Raw genomic sequence first — 22692 nt, 5'->3', positions numbered from 1 at the left:
GACAAGGGTTATTTTGATTGCTAAAGGCTTACATAGATTCAAGGAAACACTAGACAAATAAGTGGAAGGTAAATTCATGGAGCATCACTCATGACATAAGATGAGCTGCTAGTCACAAAAAACCCATGAAACTTGTATCTGGAGGCCCTGAAACAGAACTACACAGAGATGATACTAGGAAGGAATCTCAACAATACTGGGGGAGCTGGGCCAGTTGTCAGACAGCTGGACTGTTTTTTTATGAGTAACCACTATCATTCAAATTAGTAGAATTTTTACAAAATAGTGCCATTTATTTTAATTTTAATTCAGAGCTGCCAAAAGAAATTCAGCTCATTTGCTTTGGTGGGAGTCACACCCCCTCAGATGCTGGCACTGTAGGCAACCTGGTATTTTTCCCTGAGCTCTCCAGACTCCTGATTAGTTCTTGTCATTCAAGTTAAACTTACACTGTAGTAATTGAAGAGATAATTGGGCAATGTACCATTTTCTTTTTAGTAAGATTTTCAAATGAAGAAGTAATTGTCATAAATAAGAGGATTTTTTGCAGAGTATATAATTCTCAGAGTATTACCAGTTTAATCAAAAACACACAGAAAGGATCACAAGGCTAAACATAAGGATCACTCAGTATAATCCATTATTACTTTTTAGTTTAATTTCTGATGAATGTTTAGTTTTCTGATTTTACCGTAGAGTCAAGATGGAAGAATTTGTGTTTGTAGGCAAACATTGATGTTGCTCAGAAAAGAGATGAGTTGCCTCTGTAGGGTCTCTGTGTAACTCAGGAATTTACTGTGACTTTTGAAGAATAATGAAAACTAGTTTTTTTCAAGTAGGGTATTGAATCAGTGCTGGGGTGTTAAGGAGCGTTGGATTTTTTGTGAACAATCTGATGTGTGTTCATGTGAATTTTGTGAATGTTAAAAACCTTGAAGTATGTGTGTCTCGGAATTTAATTAATTTAGGCTTATTTTGTTTATAAAAGAGACCTCTCTTCTTGTGGCTTAGTGTCAGTTTATGAAGGCTTTTTGTGTGGCCATAGTATAGGCCAAGTATTCTTCCTATTAAGACCCATTTAATTGGATTAGATAAAGAGAGTGGGAGAGACTGATCACTGTAACAGAGTATAGTGGTGTTTGATTTGATAATAGATGTGTTGAAAGCAGAACACAAACATAATATAACATATTCTTAAGACAATTAATTTTAGAAGCATGATCCTGTGTGTTGAGAGGCAAACTCAGATGATCTGTCATAAACATGCTTATAATAGAAATGTCATGTTTATGACTAGTTTATTTTGGCATCAAATCTTCCACAGTGAATGTTGCAAGTTCAACTTTCACAGTAACAAAAGTTTGGTGGTATTTCACCACATGTGACTTACATCTGGATGAAATTTGAACTTGCCTAAACATTAATGAATGTCTTTTTACTTGATTCTGGCAAAAATGCACTATACAGCTCCTTCTGTATAGACTAAGGCAGAAATATTGTCTTTGCCCAAGGCTGTGCTGTAAATCCTTGAGCCTGTCCACAGTATTCAGTGGATAATACTTCTTGCTCTGAGAACTTCAACACAAGATCAGAAGACCACTAATAAGTTTCTTCTCATCTAAATTCAAGGCAATTGGAGACTTGAACCAGAAAGTCTTTTATCAGTGTAGGTCAGAGTTTCTCCATCATGCAGGAGGGAGAGGCCTGAGATGGGGATCTTGAGAGTGCTGAGTTGTCCATTGTCTTCACAAAAATGTCCTATTTCTCTTTCACTTCAGCAGCCCTTTTTAAAAGTAATGGACTAGTGGTTTTATTCCTTGTTGTAATATTAAAATGAAATACTTCTTGTGAGATCAAATGATAAAGCCACAATGGTATATTCAGTATAGCTCATTCTTTTTTTATATGTTCCCTACGTGCCTTTATGATCAAGTGGTGTCAGCTATGCGTGAAATATCCGGTGCCGTATCATAAGGCAGAAATTTGTAGATGGGATTTGTGTTCCTTGATTATTCTTTTATTTATCATTTCAGAGTGGATGACGATGAAACATACTGCAGGGCAGTGACAGAGTACGCTAGAGCATGCTCTCACGCTGGGTCCCCGGTGCGGGACTGGAGGGATGACTTTCCTGCCTGTAGTAAGACTCTTTAATAAAGCATGCTATGTGACCTTTGAGATATCCCATGTATTCAGTTCAAGTATTCCATCTTGACAATATTTTTCCTTGTAAAACTCAAACCTGATACTCAAGCTGATCAGCCAGTTTCACTCTTGTTAGCAGTGAGTCAATGACTTGCTAGAGGAATATTTTAATGCCATTGTGCTATGATTTAGATCCACACAAAATTCATGTTTCTGTGGATTTTTTGAAACATCATGTGTGCTGATCATGTTCTAGGACAAAGAGACATCTGCAGAGATCTGTTGTTGGTCTTTGTCACAGAAGACCTTTCAGCCTCAACTGGCCCTGCAACAGAATTGATTTAGTTAGTCCAGCTCCTTCTTGTTATCACTACCACCCATCAATTGCAGCTCAGTTTCATGGACAAGGCTTAGAACTAGCTGAGATATGAATATGTTTCCCTGTCACAGAAGCTATAGCTTATTTTGGACAGATGATACAAGGATTTGCTAAAGAAGGACTTAAATATTGACAAGAGCTTCACCATAGCTCATCAGTTAAAACTCCTCTAGAACATCCACTTGATCTGATTACCTGCCTATACCAGAAGAACTGCACAATGTTTATTTGACAGAAATGTTTTCTAGCATGGAAAGAGAAATTGCACTAATGTTCAATATATCATGTGTCTTTTTAAGCTGAGAAGTGTGAAGACACCTTTGTTCACCGTGACTGTATCAGTTGTTGTCCACCAACTTGCACATTTGAAAAAGATTGTCTTGGCAGCAATCTGCACTGTTTAGATGGCTGTTACTGTCCAGATGGTAAATATTGTTAGTGTTATTTAAAAAACTATGTGTAAAGCTAGAATCCAACATCATAATGATGTCTAAATAGACTGTGGTTAAAGCCCGAAAGTTATGAATACTGTAAATTCTGCCCTAGCTGTTGTTATTGTCACTGTGATACTGCTCTTTATTTTGAGATAGACATATATCTACAAAGGTCTCTCAGCATGCAATATCAGTTAAAATCTGGAGCTGTTATTAGTGCTTCCTACAGTAAGATATTGCACAGATTTAGTCTACTTTATTTGAATTATTCAAAACTCAATAGAAATTTTGTTTAAACATAATGTGTCATACTCTGTACAAGAAACCAAAGTTCCTGAGACCTGTACTGGCCAAAAATGATTGACTGGACTATGAACCTTTCTAGTTCTAGACAGACTAAAAATAATGAGATTTCAGAATCCTTTCATTTTTTAGTCTATACAGTTTTATGTGGTTAAGGCAGACATTTTTCATAACGCAGCAATTCAGAGTGACAATTTCTTAATAGGGATCTGAGCTCTGAGCTCTCTGTACTCACTGGGCAACTGTTTTTTGCTGGTAATTGTTTAAGACTGATGACATGACCTTCTGGCAGATTGGAATATTTGAGTCAGATGGGGGAAGAGCAGTGATTCAGGGTTTGTTAATTTGTTTCATATCTCATTTATTAACTTCTTTCCCAATAGGTCTCATTATGGAAAATGGAACTTGTATCTCTTTGTCGAATTGTCCTTGTATTTATCACGGAACTGCTTTCCCTGTAGGCTCAAAAATTGAACAAGAATGTAGCAACTGGTATGTGAAAGCCTGTGTGTTTCATCTCTCTAGGATTACTGTCCATAATTAGTTTAACATCATAGTCACACATTTTAAATAATAGCTACTGTATGTGTATCATTAAAATATACAGGCTATTCTGTGTGAATTCAAGGTATATTCATCAACTCAAAGCTACTTGTCTTGCTAAAGATCAGAACACTGTTTCTCTATTTTGTGATTTTTCTTTTTAGTATTTGTGTTGGTGGCATTTGGAACTGCACTGATCATGATTGTCCAGGTATTTGTATTTCTTGATTCTTTTTTCACTTCATAACAAAAATGATGAACTTTTATGAAGACAAGAGAACCATATATGATCCAAGGCTTTTGGCTGCCAATTTAGGAAGAAAGATTAAGCAGGTGGATATTGACAGTAGCTGTGAGCCAGCTGGAATGAAGCTGTTATTTGCCTGATGATACTCATCCTGCCTTTTCCCACTTTCTTCCCCTGCCTCAGTGTGCTACCTCCACTTCTTGTTTTTTATCTCTTGTTTATGCTCAGTGTAATTTGCAAAAGATGGTGTATTTTTGCCTGTGCAGTACCTAGGCCAGGCATAAGGATCTCCTCACTTGTAGGTGCAACTTTATTGTAAGTAATAAGAAAACCATCATTCTGATGCTATGGGATAGATTTCTCTCTTGTAATAGCAGCTCATATTTGAATAATGATCCTTATCTTTAAAGGTAACATGTCTCTGCAATGAGTTACAGAGGAACATGCAGCATGCAGGTGGTAAAAATGCCTTGGTAGTTGTCTGTCTCAGACAAGATTATATTATGAAGCTTGTGTAAAAGATTTTTTTGCGAATTAAGGAGCCCTCTTTGAATGAGGTAATAAGGCTTAGCAGTTGTTAAGCAAGGCTTGACAGAGTGGATCTGTAATGTAAAAGAATTGTTATTGAGAACCAGTCTTGATGTCTTGTGTGTGTTGTGTGTGCACACAAGGGGTTCATTTTGACTACTTTGGTCTGGTCCCAGGGTCTGAGTTGCTGTTAGTAGTGGGGGCAAGTTAGATGTGCTCCCACTGAGGGATCTAGTTCATGTGCTCTGATGCTACCTCATGGTGTGAATGAAACTGCAGTATGTGGGGATGAGCTGGAGACTTGCTTCAGCAGTGCATTCCTGGTTTGAACTGCAAAAAACCCCAAAATGTGTGCCCTGATGACACCTGCTCCCCTTCATACCTGTGGTAACAAGCAGTTCCATAATACCTAGAAGGATGGAGAAAGAGGCTTGTCCTCTTTTATGCTGGCTCATGGAAGAAAAATGATGAAAAAATTCTAGGATACTTCTGAATTGTCTTTTGTATTTTAATTATAGGCATCTCACCTAGTTAGAGACAAAAGATGCTGCGCATGGACGTGTTCTTTATGAAATGGTACCCCTTGGAAATAATGTTTCTAGCATAATTTGTTTCTAAATGCCATTATTGTTAGATTAAAGTTAGCCTGGATTATATACTTAGAAATCAGGAGGAAGTTTCTTTTTTTTTTTCCCTCTCTTACATAATTTGCAGAATAATGATACATTCTTGTGCAAGTGAACATTCTTTATACTTTTACTCTCAAGCTGAGTGCTCCATCATAGGCAGCTCTCATTTCACAACATTTGATGGACGTCATTTTACCTTTCTTGGGATTTGCCAGTACATTTTGGTAAAAGGCACTGGAAAAAACAAATTCACAATCACTTTACAAAAAGCACCTTGTGGACAGGTAAGCCACATTTTTTTTAAATGTTGAAACAATCAGGTTCATCCATATTTCAGGCAGTCTTCTATGAGTTCTAATGTAAACTACTTGGTTATGTTAAATAGAAAATATAAACGGAAACCATCTTACAGCTGTATTTTGTAATTGTGTTGCAACGTGTTATATTGCCCTTTGTAAAAGCTATTGCAACTTCTGAGGGATGAAGTCTAAAGAGTTACTCATTTATGCACATTAAAGTTGTATAAACACCTTTAGTTATGGTACCAACAGATGTCAGGCTTTGGAAAATCTGCTGTTGGCAGCACTGTAGGTTTAATACATCACTATTTAGGCAAGGTTTTTTTTTTTTTTTTTGTAGCTTTAGATTTTTATTTGATATCTTATATTTAATTTGTTGGAACAATGCTTTTCCGAAAACCATCTGAAACTAGGCACCACACACACTTGTTTGAAAATATTTTGGCAGACATTCAACAACAGGCTTCAGCAATAAAGGTGCTTATAAAGAGTACTTATCTGTACTGAGAGTGGATTTAATGATGCTGTTCGACTCTCAGGAGAAGGGGCTTTGAGACTGTGACTCAGAGCTGACCAGGTGCTGGGGACAGGGATGGCTGAACACCTCAGCAGGGAGCAATGCCCTGCTCTGGGACTGTCTCTCATGTCCTCCCTTCAAAAGCTTGATTATGAGCTGGTGCCTCTCTGCCTTTCTTGTAAGCACCTCCTTCTCCTGCATAGGTGTTGAGACAGCTGTTTCTGTATTTCAGCTGGCTTCAAGCATGAAATGGTTGGTTAGGTAGCCACTGAGAAACAAGGTTGCCACTGGTCATAATGCTCTGTACAACTGTAGGCACCTCGAAAAGTTTCTGGATGAAAACAGAAGGGTCCCTGGGGAGCATAAGACACTTGGTTTCAGCTAATTCTGTATTGGCTTTTGTCCTGTACTTGAGTTCATAAATTCTGTTCATAAATTCAAAAATTGATTGCACACTAAAATGGTGTGTGTGTGACATAGTTTATAGGAGATGATTTTTCAATAGATATTTATAAATTATTGTAATGTAATACTGGAGAATTTATATCCTTTTTGTCTGTAATCAGGAATCATCACTACAGTTCAAGGTGAGAAACACCTTAATATGTGCCAAAGTTCCTTTTCCTGCATTGCTGCATTTGTGCCCTGGTTGCAGCAGCTTAATCCAGATAGGGTCAGACTCTTGCTCTACCAATGGTTAACCCATGAATGAGCAGTACCCAGGATGGCCATGCAAATATGGAATTTTGAACCCAGTACCAGTTCCTGGGGACCTCTGTCCACTTACAATTATACTGCCATAATAGCTAAAATGCATTCTCCTAGCATATAGAGATTATACATAAAAAATATTTTGTTATGTTGTACATTACAATTTTGAGTGCTTTGTTTAATGCTTTGAGCAATAGTTTACAGCTGATTTACCTGATAGCAGTTCTGATATTTCCTTTCTATATGCTTTCCCCCCCACCCTGTTTGTTTGCTTGTTTATTTTCCCTGTTTCTTTGGTTCTGTTTTCCACAATAATATTAATGTCATTACCTGTTTCTGATGGTGGAACTTGTTTCTACTTAGAACTTTGACCATGCCTGCATTGAGTCTATAACACTAGTTCTTGAAGATGATGTGAGGAAACAAGTAACTCTCACAAGATATGGTCAAATCCAAACTGTCCCTAACCAAGTTTTTAACCTCAATGGTAAGTGTATGGAGAAGAATTACCAGAGTTCTCATTCTGTCTCTTATACGCTCCAGAACTTTTTAATAATATCATCTATGAAGAAAGAATTTCTTTAAACATAGCCTATAAAAACACATGATCAGTTATTTCTTAGAACATTAGTAAAAATTATAGGAATTTAGTTTTATCGTCTGTGAAACAGTTCTTCATTATGCCCTCATTTCATTGCATTTCTTATCTTACAGAGTACCTAGAAACTTCACTCATTTTGTTTGTGTTTAGGGGCAGAGAAGTAAGAAAAAGCAAGGAGGTGAAGAGACCTTGATGCTTGTTTAAAACTTTTTAGACTAAATAGAATGGAATAGAATCTATTTGCTCCCATGAGATCTGTATTGATTTTCACTGCTGACTCATGTTGTGATTTCAGACAGGTTACTTCGCATTTTCAGAAAGTAAAATAAAATAAACCAGCCTTAAAAACATGTTGTAAAATCAAACACTGAGGATAGAAATGATATTGCTAAATTTTGAAATTTACAGTGACCAGTTACTGAAATTTTAGTCTCTCGCTGAAAGAATAAAGTGAGAGTAAAATTCTTACCCAGCCTTCAGCAAAACAGAGTTTAGGGAGTCCTACATTGGTGATTTCAGTAATGTCTTCATAGAATTTGTCCAGTCACAGTAGTACTTTTGGCATTCATAGCTTCCTATGGCAATGAGCTTCATAGCTCAGTTATGCTCTATGTTGACAGTTCTAATTCATAATTTGATTGGTAACTGCATTTTATTTCTTTTGAATTAGTCCGTATTCACTTTCTTGTCTCTTTACATTGTCTGCAGAAAATATAAGCAATTAAAAATATTTCGGTGTCACATTCTTGATAATTGTGTGTCTCTAGTAAGTCTGATCCCCTAAGGACATCTTTAAGGATTTTACCTTCCTCTCTCAGTTTATGCACCTGAGTCTGTGTGTGTGTGCATGTGTAGAGGCTGCTTACGAAGGTGGATCTACTTTAGGCCTTCAGCTGCAAGTAGCCCAACAATGTATAGCAAATGAATGCTGTGACTGTGAAATTTCCATTTCCTCACACAATAGATTTGTTGGGAAGGAAATCTGGGAATCTGATAGGGGCTCAGTTCACATGCAGTACAAGGAAGGAGCTATACTGATGTCATGTCAGTAGTGGTAAGAGAGAACCTTCTATCTAAAGATTCAATACACTTTACAAACATTTGTTACTTTTATAATATCACTGCAGACTAAGAAACAAGAGGTTTCATGTCTTGCCTTCTCATTACCAGAGGCTTGCAGTTGCATTGCTTTCTTCTAAAATAAAAAAAACCAGACAGATGCAAACATGGTTTCTAGATAACTCACAGATACAGAAAGGTGTGAGATTTTTTTTACTGTCAACAGTAGCTGATTCCAATTTGTGATTAATTCCTGATTTGTGATGTTACTGGAAATAAGCTCAGATGGAGAATGGGTGAGGATATTTGTCTGATGGTGAGGTTGTGCATAGTTTTTAATTTTATTTCTGGGTTTTAATTTTTTTTTTCTTAATGGATAAACCATTACAACCTGGAAGCTGGGTTTCAGTGACTTTTTTTTTCTTCTTCTTTTGCTATGTTCAGGGGCTATTGAAATTCAGAATGTATCCTCTTTCTTTGTTCAACTGAAAACTAGTTTTGGTTTGAAGATACTGTTTGCTAAAGATGGAGAGAGGATCTATGTTCAAGTTGATGTCAGATGGAAGAGAAGAACCTTAGGGCTATGTGGAACATACAATGGAAATTTAAGAGATGATTTTCTGTAAGTTGCATGCTGTACATTTATATCATGTTTAATAACAAGTGAAAAGTTCTGTTGAACATCATCATCTGAGTATTTAATTTTGTTAATGTTTTATTAAACTAACCAAGATAAAATGTCTTTATTAAAATAGCCACTTTTGTAAATATGAAACTCAAAAATTTAGGCATTCTCAGATGTTTTGCTAAGTAATTACAAAAAGCTACCATATTATTTGTAGAAGTTACTGGATGATGATATTATTTGAATGCACTTTTCCCTGTCTTGATGCTCCCTTATCTTCAGAGAAAATATATGAGCACTGAGATAAAAAGTGGGTGATAATCAAATAGTTGACACTTACTACTGCTTGATTTTCCTCCCCATATCAAGTTACAATGCAAAAGCAATGTAATTCTGAACCACAGGAATATTTTAATTAGAAGGGCACACTTTCCTTGCTTTTTAACCTTATTTCCTCCAAATTTCCTCAAGCTATAATGTCACAAAACTTGTCTGCACAGCAGACTTGGAGTCTAGGATCATTTTCATATAAATAAAATATTGAGGAAAAAGTTTCACATGCCCTCTCTTCTTTTGTACCTCAGAGATAGAAATTCTTTTGGCAGGTTGACTGTTAAATGTGAATATGCATCTAAGCCTTTTTAATGAGCTTGCATCCTCACCCATGTAGACCCAGGATTCTTGCAGTGTTGATATTTTCCTTTGCAGATCTCCAGCAGGGATGATAGAAGGGACCCCTCAACTTCATGCCAATGCATGGAAGGTATCCTCAGCTTGCTCCATGCCTGTCAATATTCCTGTGGTTGATCCCTGCAACATGAATCAGCAAAATGGTATGTTTTCACATCGCAGTCTAGACTTATGTATCTTATTATTATGGGACAGTTTTCCTTTTCTCTGTGAAAGAGTTGCACGTACATGTATTTCAGTTTAGATGTGCATTTTCTTTTCTTTATTTATTTTTCTTTTTTTCTTTCTTTTTTCTTTTTTTTTTCTTTTCTTTTTTTTTTTTAGGCAAATACAATTTTGCCATATATTTAACATGTAAAATGAAGTAAGTACTTGATAAATAAAAGCTAGTTGGTCATTTAGTGCTGGGCATACTGGCTATGAGTACTAAATATACATGCAGATTTTTAGCTCTTTTATGGTCCTGTAAATGATGCCAGTTGAGAAGAAAGAATTGATGTATGATTGCTACAGAAAGTACAGGAGACAGTGTTGAGATCAAAAGTCCTCAATGCTTATTGCATTAAAAATTTCTTTATCCTCCAGCTATGTTCTCTGACAAAAACTGATGCAGACAATTTGAGAGGCTTGAATTTGTTCAAATTCCTGAGAAAATATTTAGTTTTGGCTGGTTGGCATGCCTACCAGCTTGTGTTGAACTTTCACTGTCTCGTTTTTGCATTGCTGCTCTTTTCAATTAATGAAGACAATGGGTAGACTGTAGTTGCCAATTGTGACAGAATATAGTCTAATATTTTTAATATTTCAGAAATTAGATCTCACTAAGAATCTGGGATTTATCCATATTTAAAGCCTGTTGAAGCAAGGCTAGAATAACAATAAATCTCTTTTAATGTGGGGCATTCTAAAAGTTTTTTATGCCTTTCTTGTCTGTCTTCTAAAAACAGCCAGATCTCAGCCAGAACAGCTCAGAGCCTTCATGCCTCACCCTCAGTTCTGTGCTAGCTCGGTGAAGGTGGAGTTTGACATAAATGGGAGCTGCTTAGAGCAGGAGGGTGGACTGCATGAGTTTCTGAGGGTCCTTTCCAGCTTGAATTTCCCCATGATCCTCTAATAATCACTGTAAAAAAGCAGTGGAGAGTGAAGTGATCCACACCATGCTACAAGCACAGGCATCTTTTCTGGTTCTGAGATGACACTGATCTGATTAAAATAAAAAAAAATAAATTATTGTTTGCTTGGTTACTTATTTTGTCAGGTTAATTTTCAACCGAGTCAAGTTCAGTCCTTGAATTTAATATATTGAGAGAATCCATAAATGTGAAATCCTTCTGTCAATGTGTGTATGTGGAAATGAACATGGAGGTTGAAGGGAAGGTACATTCTTTCAGCAGCAAAAGTGGCTTAAATATAATAATCCATATCAGCGTTCCTTAGCTATTCCACCACTTGTGGTGGTAGTCTGCTTCAGTGGCCAGAGGGCTGGAGGAGGGTTTGCTGCTGCTGGAATGTGTATGGCCAGCTTGGGATTTGTATGCCCTCGAGCTCTACTTTGTAATACTTCCTGAGACCACATGCCTGGAAGTACATGGACATTGTTGATGTTAAAGCTAAATGAATGCCGAGTAGGAAAACCATATTCCAAGCTTTGGGGAAATCTTTTAACTTTCTTTAGAAATATATTACTTTGGCATTTAAATTTCCTGTTCTATAAGAGAAAGGCATAAATGTTTTAGTACAGTTATGTTTATCTTAAGTGAAGTTTGCTTTTGAGGGAGTTGCTTGTAATATCAATTTTAAACTATGGAATTTTACAGAAAGACATTGTATGCAAGTGTTTATTGCACAGCTGGCTATGTTTGTTTTTTTAATATGCTGTGCTATTCATTTGATTGTGATATTAAAATGGATCTGGCTAAAACAATATCACCTTCTCTTAGCTGGGTATGCATCTCACTGTGATGTCATCAACCAAGACGTTTTTGCTCCCTGCCATGCCTACATCAGTCCAGGGTTGTACTACCAGCTCTGCCGCTTTGATGCCTGCAAATGTGGAAGCAGCTGCTTGTGCAATGCTTTGGCACACTATGCTTATGTCTGTGGCAAGCACGGTGTCATCGTTGACTTCAGATCTCATGTTTCTTACTGTGGTGAGTAGCATTTCCACAATGGAAGATCTCTTGTGTAAAACTCGACAAATTTCATTCACTCCACAAAATACAGGGGTTGGCTTCTTTTTCCTGGAAACTAGACTTGTGCCGTGGTGCAATGATGTACTGGGGGAGAATGGTAACAGCCTTTACATTAGGCATCTGAATTTGGGCCCCTGAGCTACCTCACAGGGAGGTGTCTGCCCTTTCTATTGGTCAAACAGAGAAATGCAATACTTTCTTTCAAGCCCTAAGTCATATGGAAGCCCCTATTAGGATAAAGTAGTCAGGGAGTGGCAGGAGTGGAGACACTCCCTAGGAGAAGGCAAGCTGGGCTGGCACAGGCTCCCTAGGGTGGGCAGAGCAGGGTGGGCACTACTGACTGGACAAGTAGGATACACTAATGATTTAAAGCAAAGCATTTCACAGGATCTTAGAGTGTCATGAGTTGGAAGGGACCCACAAGGGCCAGTGAAATCCAACTCCTGTATTTCTGCTTCTAAACCATATAACAATGCCTCAGCCTTAGCTGCACCATTCTTCCTCTCTTGGAAGCCTGAATTACTAGATAAATGCCCAACTGAACATATAGAAAGAATAGAAAGCTACTGTTTAAAAAACTGATTATTCCAGTCAAAGAATTATTTTAACACAAACCCACCTTAATCTAAATATTTCTGACTTAAAAAATTGGTAAAACAGCATATGTTTCTCATGCATTTCAGCTAAACCCAGTGCAACAAGAGACCACTTTGCTTTGATTTTTTTGAACTTCCATGACATACTGCTTTGTTTTCTAGTTTTCACATTTTAAGAGTATGCTGTTCTCCCTTCTTTCTTACTCTTTTCCTTCCAGCTGTGATGTGTCACAGTGGTATGCTTTATCATCAGTGCTCTTCTTTTTGTAAACATTCCTGTGCTTCACTTTCTGTGGCAAATGTCTGTGCTGATGACTGTGCAGAAGGATGTAATTGTCCTGATGGGAAGTATTTTGAAGAGTCCGTCAACTTTTGTGTCTCAATGTAAGTAATAAAAAATGGAATATATGTATGGGCACATTTTCCTCTTTCCAGCAAGATTTAAAGTGGCTTTGCTGCAGTTTCCCTCAAGATGTGGACTTCCTTGAGAAGATAGCAAACAATGTGTGAAAATTTAATGTTCTGTCATACTAATCAATAGTGAGGCCTCATCTGTCACTGTGTGTACATACATCTGCTTCACTTTAGTGTCAAACTGCTTTAGAGAAGGGTAGTGAAACTTTTTAATTAGTGGGATAGCATTTTCATGTGGAAACTTTGTTTTCCAAGTTTAGCACTTGGGAAAACAGCAAGAAGGCACTATAGAGTAAGGGAAAGTATGGGAAGAGCAGCCAGAAGTGTCTTTTCTTTGGTCTCACGATGCAAACCTTTTCAGTTAAATGGGAGGAAATGGTCAATGAAAGGAAATAGTTTTAGTATGTTTCATATACAAAATTTTATAGCTTATCACCATGGGTTGTTACGGAGTTATTTCTGTTCATTGCAACATATATTTTGAAAAGATCAGTAAAGTTCATACTGTAGGGATAAAAACTGTTTTAAACTATTCAAGACTGAACTAACTTCTTATCTGCATATTTTTTCATGGTTTCTAAGTTTCTAAGTTTCTGTTGCTACTTCTAACCCGTCTGGCTCTTATTTCAGAGTTAACAGACTTTGCTATGATAATTGCTCTAGTTCATGATTTTAACAATACTTTGAATGAGAACTGCAAGTTTTCATTCTACTCCCATAACTGGGAAGAAAAAGTTCTTTCTATTAGAATAATGCACAGAATTAGAAACAGCAAATATAAAGCACAGAGACTGAGGAAAAAAAAGTCTGGCTTTGTTGAAGATGATTTGAGTTTTGCCACTGACTTCAATACAGTCTGAGTGTCATCTTTAAGTTTTTGTCTCTCAAAGAATATTGTACTTCCAAGAGTTGAGCTGATGAATTAAGTTAATGTTACGATGTGACCTGTGTATCATAACAGCTTAATAAATAGAGGGCCCTTAAATCCCATTTCATCTTGTTTTTCTACCTAAATGCATGAATATTCTTTTAATAGATCTGGCTGTCATTGTCGTTACAAAGGAAAAGCCCTCCAGCCTGGAGAAATCCTTCCTACTCCAACAGGCTCCTGGTAGGTTTGAGTGCAAGAGTTTTATCTCTCTTGTATCAGAGTTTGGATGCTACTTTAAGTGGTTTGAAAATTTTTCTCATGTAGATTGAAAGTTTTTTTTCAAGATTTTTGTAATTTTTTTTTCCCACACTTAGTAGAAGGGAGCCTAGTATAAATCGGATTATGTAACTGATTATTTTAATAAAATAATTCTAGAAAATTCTGCAAGCCATGGTGGATAAGGTTTTTGTGTTATACTGCCTGCATCCTGAATCACCTGGCCCTCCATTCTCACAGGGGTTGTACTCAGATTTTTTTTATTTCAGTGGAAATTAGGAAATTACATAATACACAAACTATGAATTTAGGCCCTCTCTACAGATCAGGAATTAGAAAATACCAACGAAACACAGAGCATAACTCAAGCTTTTGGATTTTAATCCTCTTTCTTCTCCTAATTTCTATTGTTTAAATTAGGTTGAATTGTATAATCTTTTAGACATGGTGGCTACAAAACATTTTTCCCTTGAATAAACATGGGTTTCCTTTTCTTTTCTAGCCAATGTTTGAATGGAACAGTGAAATGTATTGAAGCCACTACAGAAAACATAGGTAATTTGCAGTCTTGTCCTATATAAAAGTTGCACAAACAGAGAATTTGATATTGAATAGTAATTTGGTTTTCTCCTCATATGTATTTAAATTATGAGATACTTTTTATCACAACATACTTAAAACAGGAAGTTAGAAGCACAAATAGTCTTGGGTTTTTTCCCCCTTTTTCTGGGAACTTGGGAAATTAAAAGAAATAAATAATTGCATGTGACATCTAGGTCAATGTATTCACATTGGAATACCTATAATTAGCCTCTGTCTGTGTTTAGGAAGCTTTAAGACCTTAATTTCTAGAAAGTAAATTTTAAAAATATATTTCTAATGGATTTAGAAGTACCTTGATAATTATGCCACCTCTAAGGGTTTTTTCTGCCTAAGGTATAATGGCTCTATCATTAAGAATGGACTGTGTATGAGATCCAGGATGCATGCATCCATATGCTTAATATTATTTGTTTTTTATATTAGAACATATATTAATTTTATATACCTGTAATATAGATTATGTTACAGACTATTATTCCAATTGCATTCTGATATGAACTGTAATGTAACCTCCCTTTGTATCCAAACAAATAGATTGTGGAAAAAACCAAATAGAAAACCTTCAATGTAAAAGAACCGTTAATCTTATTTAACCTTCATTTTCCATTTGAAGTTCACGTATGCCCTGAAGGAAAAATCTACTATGACTGCAGATCTCCTGTGCCTGGGTTGCCAGCAGCGGGTGTGAATTGTGGGATCTCCTGTGCAAACCTTGCCATGAACTTCTCCTGTGTCCCCTCACCACCCTGTGCAAGTGGCTGCATTTGCCCCCCGGGGTAAGCTTTGATGGAACAACCTGGAGCACAAGCCAAATGCATATTTTCCACTGTTCGACTCTGAAAATTTCTTTTTGCTTCATAAATTCCAATGGTATCACACTTCTAATTTTGAAGCTATTGTTCTATAAATTGTCACAGAGGCGCAGTAACAGCTAAAAGGCCATCAAGATATCCAGTTTACTACCATTCCAATTGGCTGGTATTTGGAACTGTCTGGACAGGAGATGATTTCCACCACTTGCACACTGTAGTTTATTTGAATGTAAAAGCAAACATGACAAAAAATTTTGATGTAAACCATTTGTGCTCCTGCTTATTGCTTCCCAAGTCTTTTTCTCGCCTGAATTTCTACTCAGGCTTACAGTGTCGATGCCAACCTTGGGCAGGGAAGGCAGGTATAAGGACTGGTTTCTGCCCTATTTCCTTTCATTCTCTCTGTCCTTTTTTTGTTTTCTTAGCTCCAGTATTTGGATTTGGTGCCCAGAAGCAGTCTGCTGAGCCTGGCAGAGGTCAAATCCAAGTATAAATTCTAAAAACTTCTATTGTAGTTTGTGTCAGGATCGATCACCACTTCCTCCATTTGTTCCCATTCCCTCCTGACACCTCCTGTGTGCACTTGCAGATTGAGGAGTCAAATATGCTGTGCAAATTGCTGTAATTGCTGCTTATCTCAGGTGGAGTGCTCCCCTTTTTTTCTCAACTTTCCATTTTATTTCACTATGTGTGTAGCCAGTGGTCTCCTGACAGTGTATCAGTTGTGCACAGCTCAGAGTATAAATGAGACTGTCACCATTCCCCTTCCAGCACTTTGTGATGTTCATAGATGACTAAGCACTGGTGAACGTACAGATTTCAGGCATAGCTATTTAAGATTTCACTAGTTCCTGCCTCTTATTCTGTAGTCCTCTAAAACCTCTGCCTCAACTGAGAACTTAGCTTTTCAGGATCATTAATGTTATGGGAATAAGAAATTATTATAAGCACAAAAAGTACATGAATCTGTAAAATAAATAAACTAGTAATACACTGAAACATCACAGTGATATTTTCATGAAATTAAACTAGCAATATTGACTTGAAAGCTCATTTGAAAATTTGTAGAAACTAAAATTAAAGTTAAAAACAGAGCTAAAGCCTTGCTTTGACAGTCATACCATTTCAAATTATTACTTGATTGTTTTCTGAAATATAACAGGAGTACAGACAAGCAAAATCCTAAGTTTCTGTCAAATAATAGAGTAAAACACATGAATTATTTTTATTTCATAAGAGAATAAACACTCTTTTTGCCATTAGGTTGAAAAGTAAGTGTATAACACTTAGTGCATTTAGTAATGTTCTTGTTAAATTGTACTTAATTATGCCTTTCAGCCTTATGGTTCCAAAAAGTGAGTTTGGCTTTTAACTAGGAAGGGCCAGCTGTACTATCATAAAAACTAGTTTCAAAAAGTCTCTTTTTTATGCAAGAAATTGTTAAAAATAAATCTCTTGCTATTAAATATAAGTGGATAAGTCATTAAAAACTTGTTGTGGGACATTCTACTGTAATGCAGTTTTTTTAATTCTCCTGAGTTGTCATTCTTCTCTTTGGTTCTCCTTTCCCACCTTATTTCTCCCACTACCCATTATTTGACTGAATGACCTAAACTTTTGGGGTGGAGTCCTTAATTCCCCTGGAGACTGGCACCTTAGTCTAGCATCCTGGGTATTTATGGTGCTTGAAAAGTAAAGCAGGTTCTGCATGGTATTGAAACCCTTTCCTTTGGAAAACCATGAAATGATAGACTTTAGTATGCAAAAAATGGTCTTCCTAAAATAAAAATGGTTTACATTTTCTATTGTTAAAGCTCTTACACAACAGCTTGTTGTTCTTTAAGTCAGTAGTTCAAGAGATGACAAAGAATTAGAAATGCTGGAAGTCTCTGATATACTGTAGAAGTTGAATAATATAACAGCTCAAACTTTCATGAGGAAATGAGCTGAGAATGACAGTAAATTCATCACCCAAAGATGCACTGGAAGTCGCCCTTACACTGAACTGGAGACATGAGGCTAAACTCAGTTGCAGAAGCACAGAGTAGTGTGGAAAGGGACTTCACGGGACTAAGTTAATCTTATGCCTTTAGGCAGCACCAGCAATACTGATGTTATTCTTGGGAGACATTTAGCTTCTATTGGCTGAGACTAAGTACCTTCCCAAGCCATCTGTTCTGGTGTTTTCCAATCCTTAAAAAATTTTCTGAACACTTGACTCTTTTACTTAGAGCTGATTACTGTTTAATGAAGTAGTAATGGGATGAGGAAAATGAAACTGTCTATTCCTTTATACTTCCAGTGGAACAATGTCTAGATTTTATTCTGAGCCTTGTGTTGCATGATAACTCCAGGAATTGCTCTCCTAAAGAACAGCACTGGGAGTGTCAGGAGCATTTTTGTTAAGAAAGTTAAATTTGCTAAATAGGTGGAAATGAGATAGCAGAATGAGGTTGACCATATATCTGGTTCAGTTATTGATCTAATTAGATTTGACATTTTTTGCATTAAATACCTGTTTGGTCTTAACCTTGTTAGTTGTTTCAGCTTCCCTTATCTAGGCAAGTGACCTCCACTGCGCTTCAGGTGCCATTGGCAGCTCACTGTTCTGCACTCAGAACAGGACCGGTGCTGTCTGTGCGGAGGAGCTGGCACTGCAGTCCAGCTGCTGTCCTGGCACAGCAGGACAAGAGAGCAGCAGAGAGGGAAGGGCAGTCTGGCCACAGCCCCAGCAGCTCGCATGGCACCCAGCTCCTCTGCAGCCTTCAGACAGGAATACCTACACTATCTACACTCCTGCATGGGAACTGCAGCTCACACCAACATACCCCTTTCTAGAGAAAAGGAGAGCTGCAGCTGTGAGCTTGGTGAGGTCTCCAGCTGTGCACAGTGGAGATCACTTGATTTGGACAGTTTTTGCCAATGAAACAATTTTCCTCGGCTGCATGGAAGACTGGTTGCCCTTGATGGGGTTTCAACAATACACGACACATTTAGTTACATTGATCGTCTTTTGGATTTACTCTTTCATCTTAATAATTATTTTATTTTGAAGGATGGCTGAGCACAGAGGGAAATGTTATATTCCTGACAGTTGTCCGTGCACCTGGAAAGACAGAGAATTTCTGTCAGGAGAAGTGATAGCTACTCCATGTTACACCTGGTGAGTTAATTTTCCATACTTTCAAATCATCTGGACCTAGAGCCAAAGGGAAACTGATATAGAAAATGTGTTGAATACTGTGAAAATCAAAAATATAGGTAGTTACAGGATGTATATTTTATTAGGCTTACTGATTGACTTGGATAAGTAGGAGGACCTTGGGGTGAGTGCCTTTTCAGATCTTGAAAGGAAGCTGAAGATATCCAAGTTAAAAAGCAGTCAAGAACAAATGCTTAACTTCACACACATTTGTTAGTCTCTGAGATGAAGATGTGCTATTTTACAGAATAGAATATAATGAAAGACAACCAAGGATAAAAAGAGAGATATGCTAATTTTCTAGCCAAACTATCTTTATTCAGTTAGGTGTTAATTTAATAATGAAAAAAAAAAAATCAGCATGGCAGCTTTTAATCTGTTAAAATTGCACCGGCAAATCAACCGAGGATTTACACTTACACAAGCAAAAATAGAGGATGCCAGCACTACTTTCATACAAATTTGTGTAAGCCACTGAATGGCTGTGAAAGTAATCTTGCAAAAGATCAGCATTAATTTCTTAAACTAATCCCATATTTGTCTGATACTCTGAAATCTTACAGGTAGCACCTGGAGGTATTTTCCTTTGAAAATTTGCAGACCTTTATCAAAATTTATAAAAAATAGATTTTACATTTATTTTTAATTCATTGTTATTGTACATATGGGCTGATGGCAAAATGTTTAACACTTTCTTGCCATGGCATCACCAGTATCTTCAGAAGCAATTCACAATTTCAGAAGCAATTCTCTGTTTCAAGGTCTGAGAATTTTATTGAATTCACTAATTTCTGCGTGATTTCAAATAAAGAATGCACGAAAACATTTTCTTGAAAATATCCAGCAAATTACTGACATTATGAGGAGTCACTGATTGTTGGTTTTCCTTGCAGTGTTTGTAGGAGAGGTGTCTTCAACTGCACCAGTTACCCCTGCCCTGCTGTGTGCACCATTTATGGAGACCGACATTATTACACCTTTGATGGACTGGAGTATGATTATGTCAGTGACTGCCAAACTTACCTGCTAAAGGTAAGATGATTGGCCATATGGTTTCTTGTGTCCATGAAAAAACATGTATTTTGAACCTATAGAAAAATGCATTAAGAAAACACTTGTAGAACAGATGTGGAAGAAGAACCTGTACATGACATTTTGTGCTCATCTGTTCGAAAATTATATGTGGGTATGCTCTTCCATATCTCTATGGTTTAGAGAAGAGGAAAAATCAATGTTTTCTGTTCTACCTTAAGCATGCTTTTGTCACAATGAGTAATGAAAAATACTATAGAAACTGTTAGAACTGGGCATAATCCATAGATTTATTTAATAATTATCTATAAACTTTGCTTGGTCTAGGGTTAGTGATGAGCTCAGACTGCTTGGTATTCTTCTTGAACATGACCTGCATCAGATCTGGATTTTATGTGTATAATAATATCAAACAAGATGATTTCATAATTCAACAGTGAAATCATTCATTGAGATTGTCTGGCAGCTACATGCTAATGTTCCTCATAGCACACACTTAGAGCACATTGTTAGCTTTTTGTTTAAAGATACCATTACTGACATTTAAAAATATAGTCTATTACTAAAACCACTCTTGTTTATTATAATTATTGCTATTTTAAGATTAAGTGTTCTCAGTTACTGCAGTATGTTTAGAAGAATACACGTTTTCCTGACTGTCTAACTTAGAGAATAAAGCATAGCTTCTCAACAAAGACTACTGTAAACAGGTTTTTTTAAGTATGTTTTAGTAGAGTATTCACAGCTGTGGAATTAATTACATTGGTTCCAGATTTTTTGTGTGTGTTTAAAAAGAAAAAAGAGAGATTTGAAAAAGATAATAATACCTCATAGCAGATTCCTGGCATGTATCAATTAAGCTCCTACTCTTAGAGCTATATGAACCTTTGTACAAGCCTTTCTCCTTTAAGATGCAAAGCCTTTCTCCTTTAAGATGCAAAAAATAAGGGTTACTTTACCTGAAAAATCATCTTGCCTGTATGATGATGTGGAAAGGTAGGTTGTAATTTCTTAATTCTTGTGCCATTTGTTCAGAGAGGTTTGTAAGACAAATCCATGCTCCCTTTTCAAACTTTAGTATGATACTGGAATGTTTGGCTTTTACAATCAAATATCACCTGTCACTCTACTGTGTAAGAAAGAGCCTATCTGGAAACAAACCGTGGGGAACATTTGGCATCCAAGAATAAAGTTGGCAGCCGGATAATTAAGGCACGTGGCACACTGCCAATGGGCCATCCTTCAGGTGAACATGACACAAATGATGAAAATTCTGCCTACACAGATCTGCTTTTCAGACTTCCCTTTTTCAGCTTTTCAAGCTTAATTTTTTTCCCAAACTCAGCTCATGTGAGAAGGTATAGCCTAATTTGTTTACAATTTTTCTTTCTTTAGTATATGGAAAGTTTTCATGACCTATATTGAAGGACTCTTTAGTATATATTAGGAAGTGCATAATTATGTCTGGAATGGAAGATGGATCTGTGGGCTAATTTTTGACTGGGAAATGTTTTGAGAATTTTTAAGGAGGGATATTAAAAAGAAAAAGAAACAAAGAATGAGATTATATGGAAGATACCCCTGAGTTTTGAGGGAACTAAACCACAGAACTGATGATCTATGTGACGTGCAACCCTGCAATCAGAGGAATGGAAGATGGCAGGGTTGAAAAAATACTTTAAAAGGACTTAATGGCTGAATTTGACAGGAGCAGAGCAATATGTCTGATTTATATATGAAGGAACTTAACAGAAATTTTAATAAAGAGAAATTGCCATGAGGAAAGAGTTGAACCATCCCTTTTTTCTGTTTTAATAAAAGAAATTCATGCATGATGAGTCTTCTGAGTTATTCTGTGAAGGCAATAAATACATGGATAAGGATAATTAAGTTAGTATGTGTGTATTTTAGCTCAAAGACCTTTTGGAGAAAGATTTCAAAAAATATTTTTTAGAAACTACTCTCATATAGGATGAGAACTCATCCTATAGAATAGAATAAATATTCTCAAAGAATAAATATTGGATGGGTCAGACTGGAATGGACCACAGTGGGTCATCTGGTCCAACCTTCCTACTCAGGTAGGGTCATCCTAGAGCACATGGTGCAGGACTGTGACCAGACAGTTCTTCATTATCTCCACACACTCTCTGGGCAATCTGTTCCAGTGCTCAGTCACCTGCACAGTAAAGATGTTCTTTCTGATATTAAGCAGAACTTCCTGTACATCTCTTTCTTCCCATTGCCTCTTGTCCTGTTGCTTGGCTGAGAAGAGCCTGGAAACATCCTCTGACACCCTCCCTTAGATACTTATAAACTTTGATGATGTCCCCTCTTAGCCATGTCTTCTGGAGGCTGAACAGGATCAGCTTCCTCAGCCTTTCCTTGTAAGAGAGATGCTCCAGTCCCTTCATCATCTTTGTTGCCTGCTGCTAAACTAATTACAAGTCATAGGGTAAAACACAGGAATAAGTGGCCTATTTTTGTTTTTAGAAGGGAGAAATCCTGGTGAAATCCCACAGAGATCCATGCTGAGACCTGCACTCAGCATCAGAAACAATTTTGAAAAGGTGAGGATTGAGGTAGAGAATTCTGATGATAAAAATTCAGTATGAACAGCTGAAACAAAAGTTTTAAGAGACCTTACGGTAGAAAACACTGCATAAAAAAATAAAAGAGGAAATTCAACAATGAACAAATGCATATCAGTGAACAGAAAACAAAACCCTGTAACTACATTACATGAAGTGAGGCACTAAATTAGCTACTATCATGCAGCAATGGAATTTTAAGTGAGAAAAAGAAATTAAACACAATTGTACATCTTCATAATAGAAGCCTGAGTGATAATCACATGTGCTTTTATTTATATGTACACAATTACACTACACTTGTACCACATCCTGATGTGCTTAAGCTGCATTGTATATGCCAACATGGAAACATGATGAAGCTGCTTTTGTTTGAAGTACTAATTTTTCTTC

General features: G+C 36.8%; 1 protein-coding gene across 8 annotated transcripts in view; it reads left to right on the top strand.

Moving 5' to 3' along the window:
* OTOGL (otogelin like) overlaps positions 1-22692 on the top strand; it is a 90786-nt gene that overhangs the window by 14882 nt on the left and 53212 nt on the right. For all 8 annotated transcript variants that reach the window (XM_086884210.1, XM_086884203.1, XM_086884209.1 and 5 more), the window contains exons 11-25: positions 2034-2140; positions 2824-2949; positions 3645-3753; positions 3969-4015; positions 5347-5492; positions 7099-7222; positions 8840-9017; positions 9729-9853; positions 11651-11860; positions 12717-12882; positions 13949-14023; positions 14562-14614; positions 15276-15438; positions 18530-18637; positions 19570-19708. In XM_086884210.1, coding sequence (XP_086740336.1) covers positions 2034-2140; positions 2824-2949; positions 3645-3753; positions 3969-4015; positions 5347-5492; positions 7099-7222; positions 8840-9017; positions 9729-9853; positions 11651-11860; positions 12717-12882; positions 13949-14023; positions 14562-14614; positions 15276-15438; positions 18530-18637; positions 19570-19708 — 1876 coding nt within the window. The remainder of the gene's footprint in view (positions 1-2033; positions 2141-2823; positions 2950-3644; positions 3754-3968; positions 4016-5346; positions 5493-7098; positions 7223-8839; positions 9018-9728; positions 9854-11650; positions 11861-12716; positions 12883-13948; positions 14024-14561; positions 14615-15275; positions 15439-18529; positions 18638-19569; positions 19709-22692) is intronic.

The sequence above is a fragment of the Cyanistes caeruleus genome, chromosome 4 (genome assembly GCF_971803275.1).
Source record: "Cyanistes caeruleus chromosome 4, bCyaCae1.hap1.1, whole genome shotgun sequence".
Classification (NCBI taxonomy): Eukaryota; Metazoa; Chordata; class Aves; order Passeriformes; family Paridae; genus Cyanistes; species Cyanistes caeruleus.
This window is presented reverse-complemented; position numbering and strand designations above follow the sequence as displayed.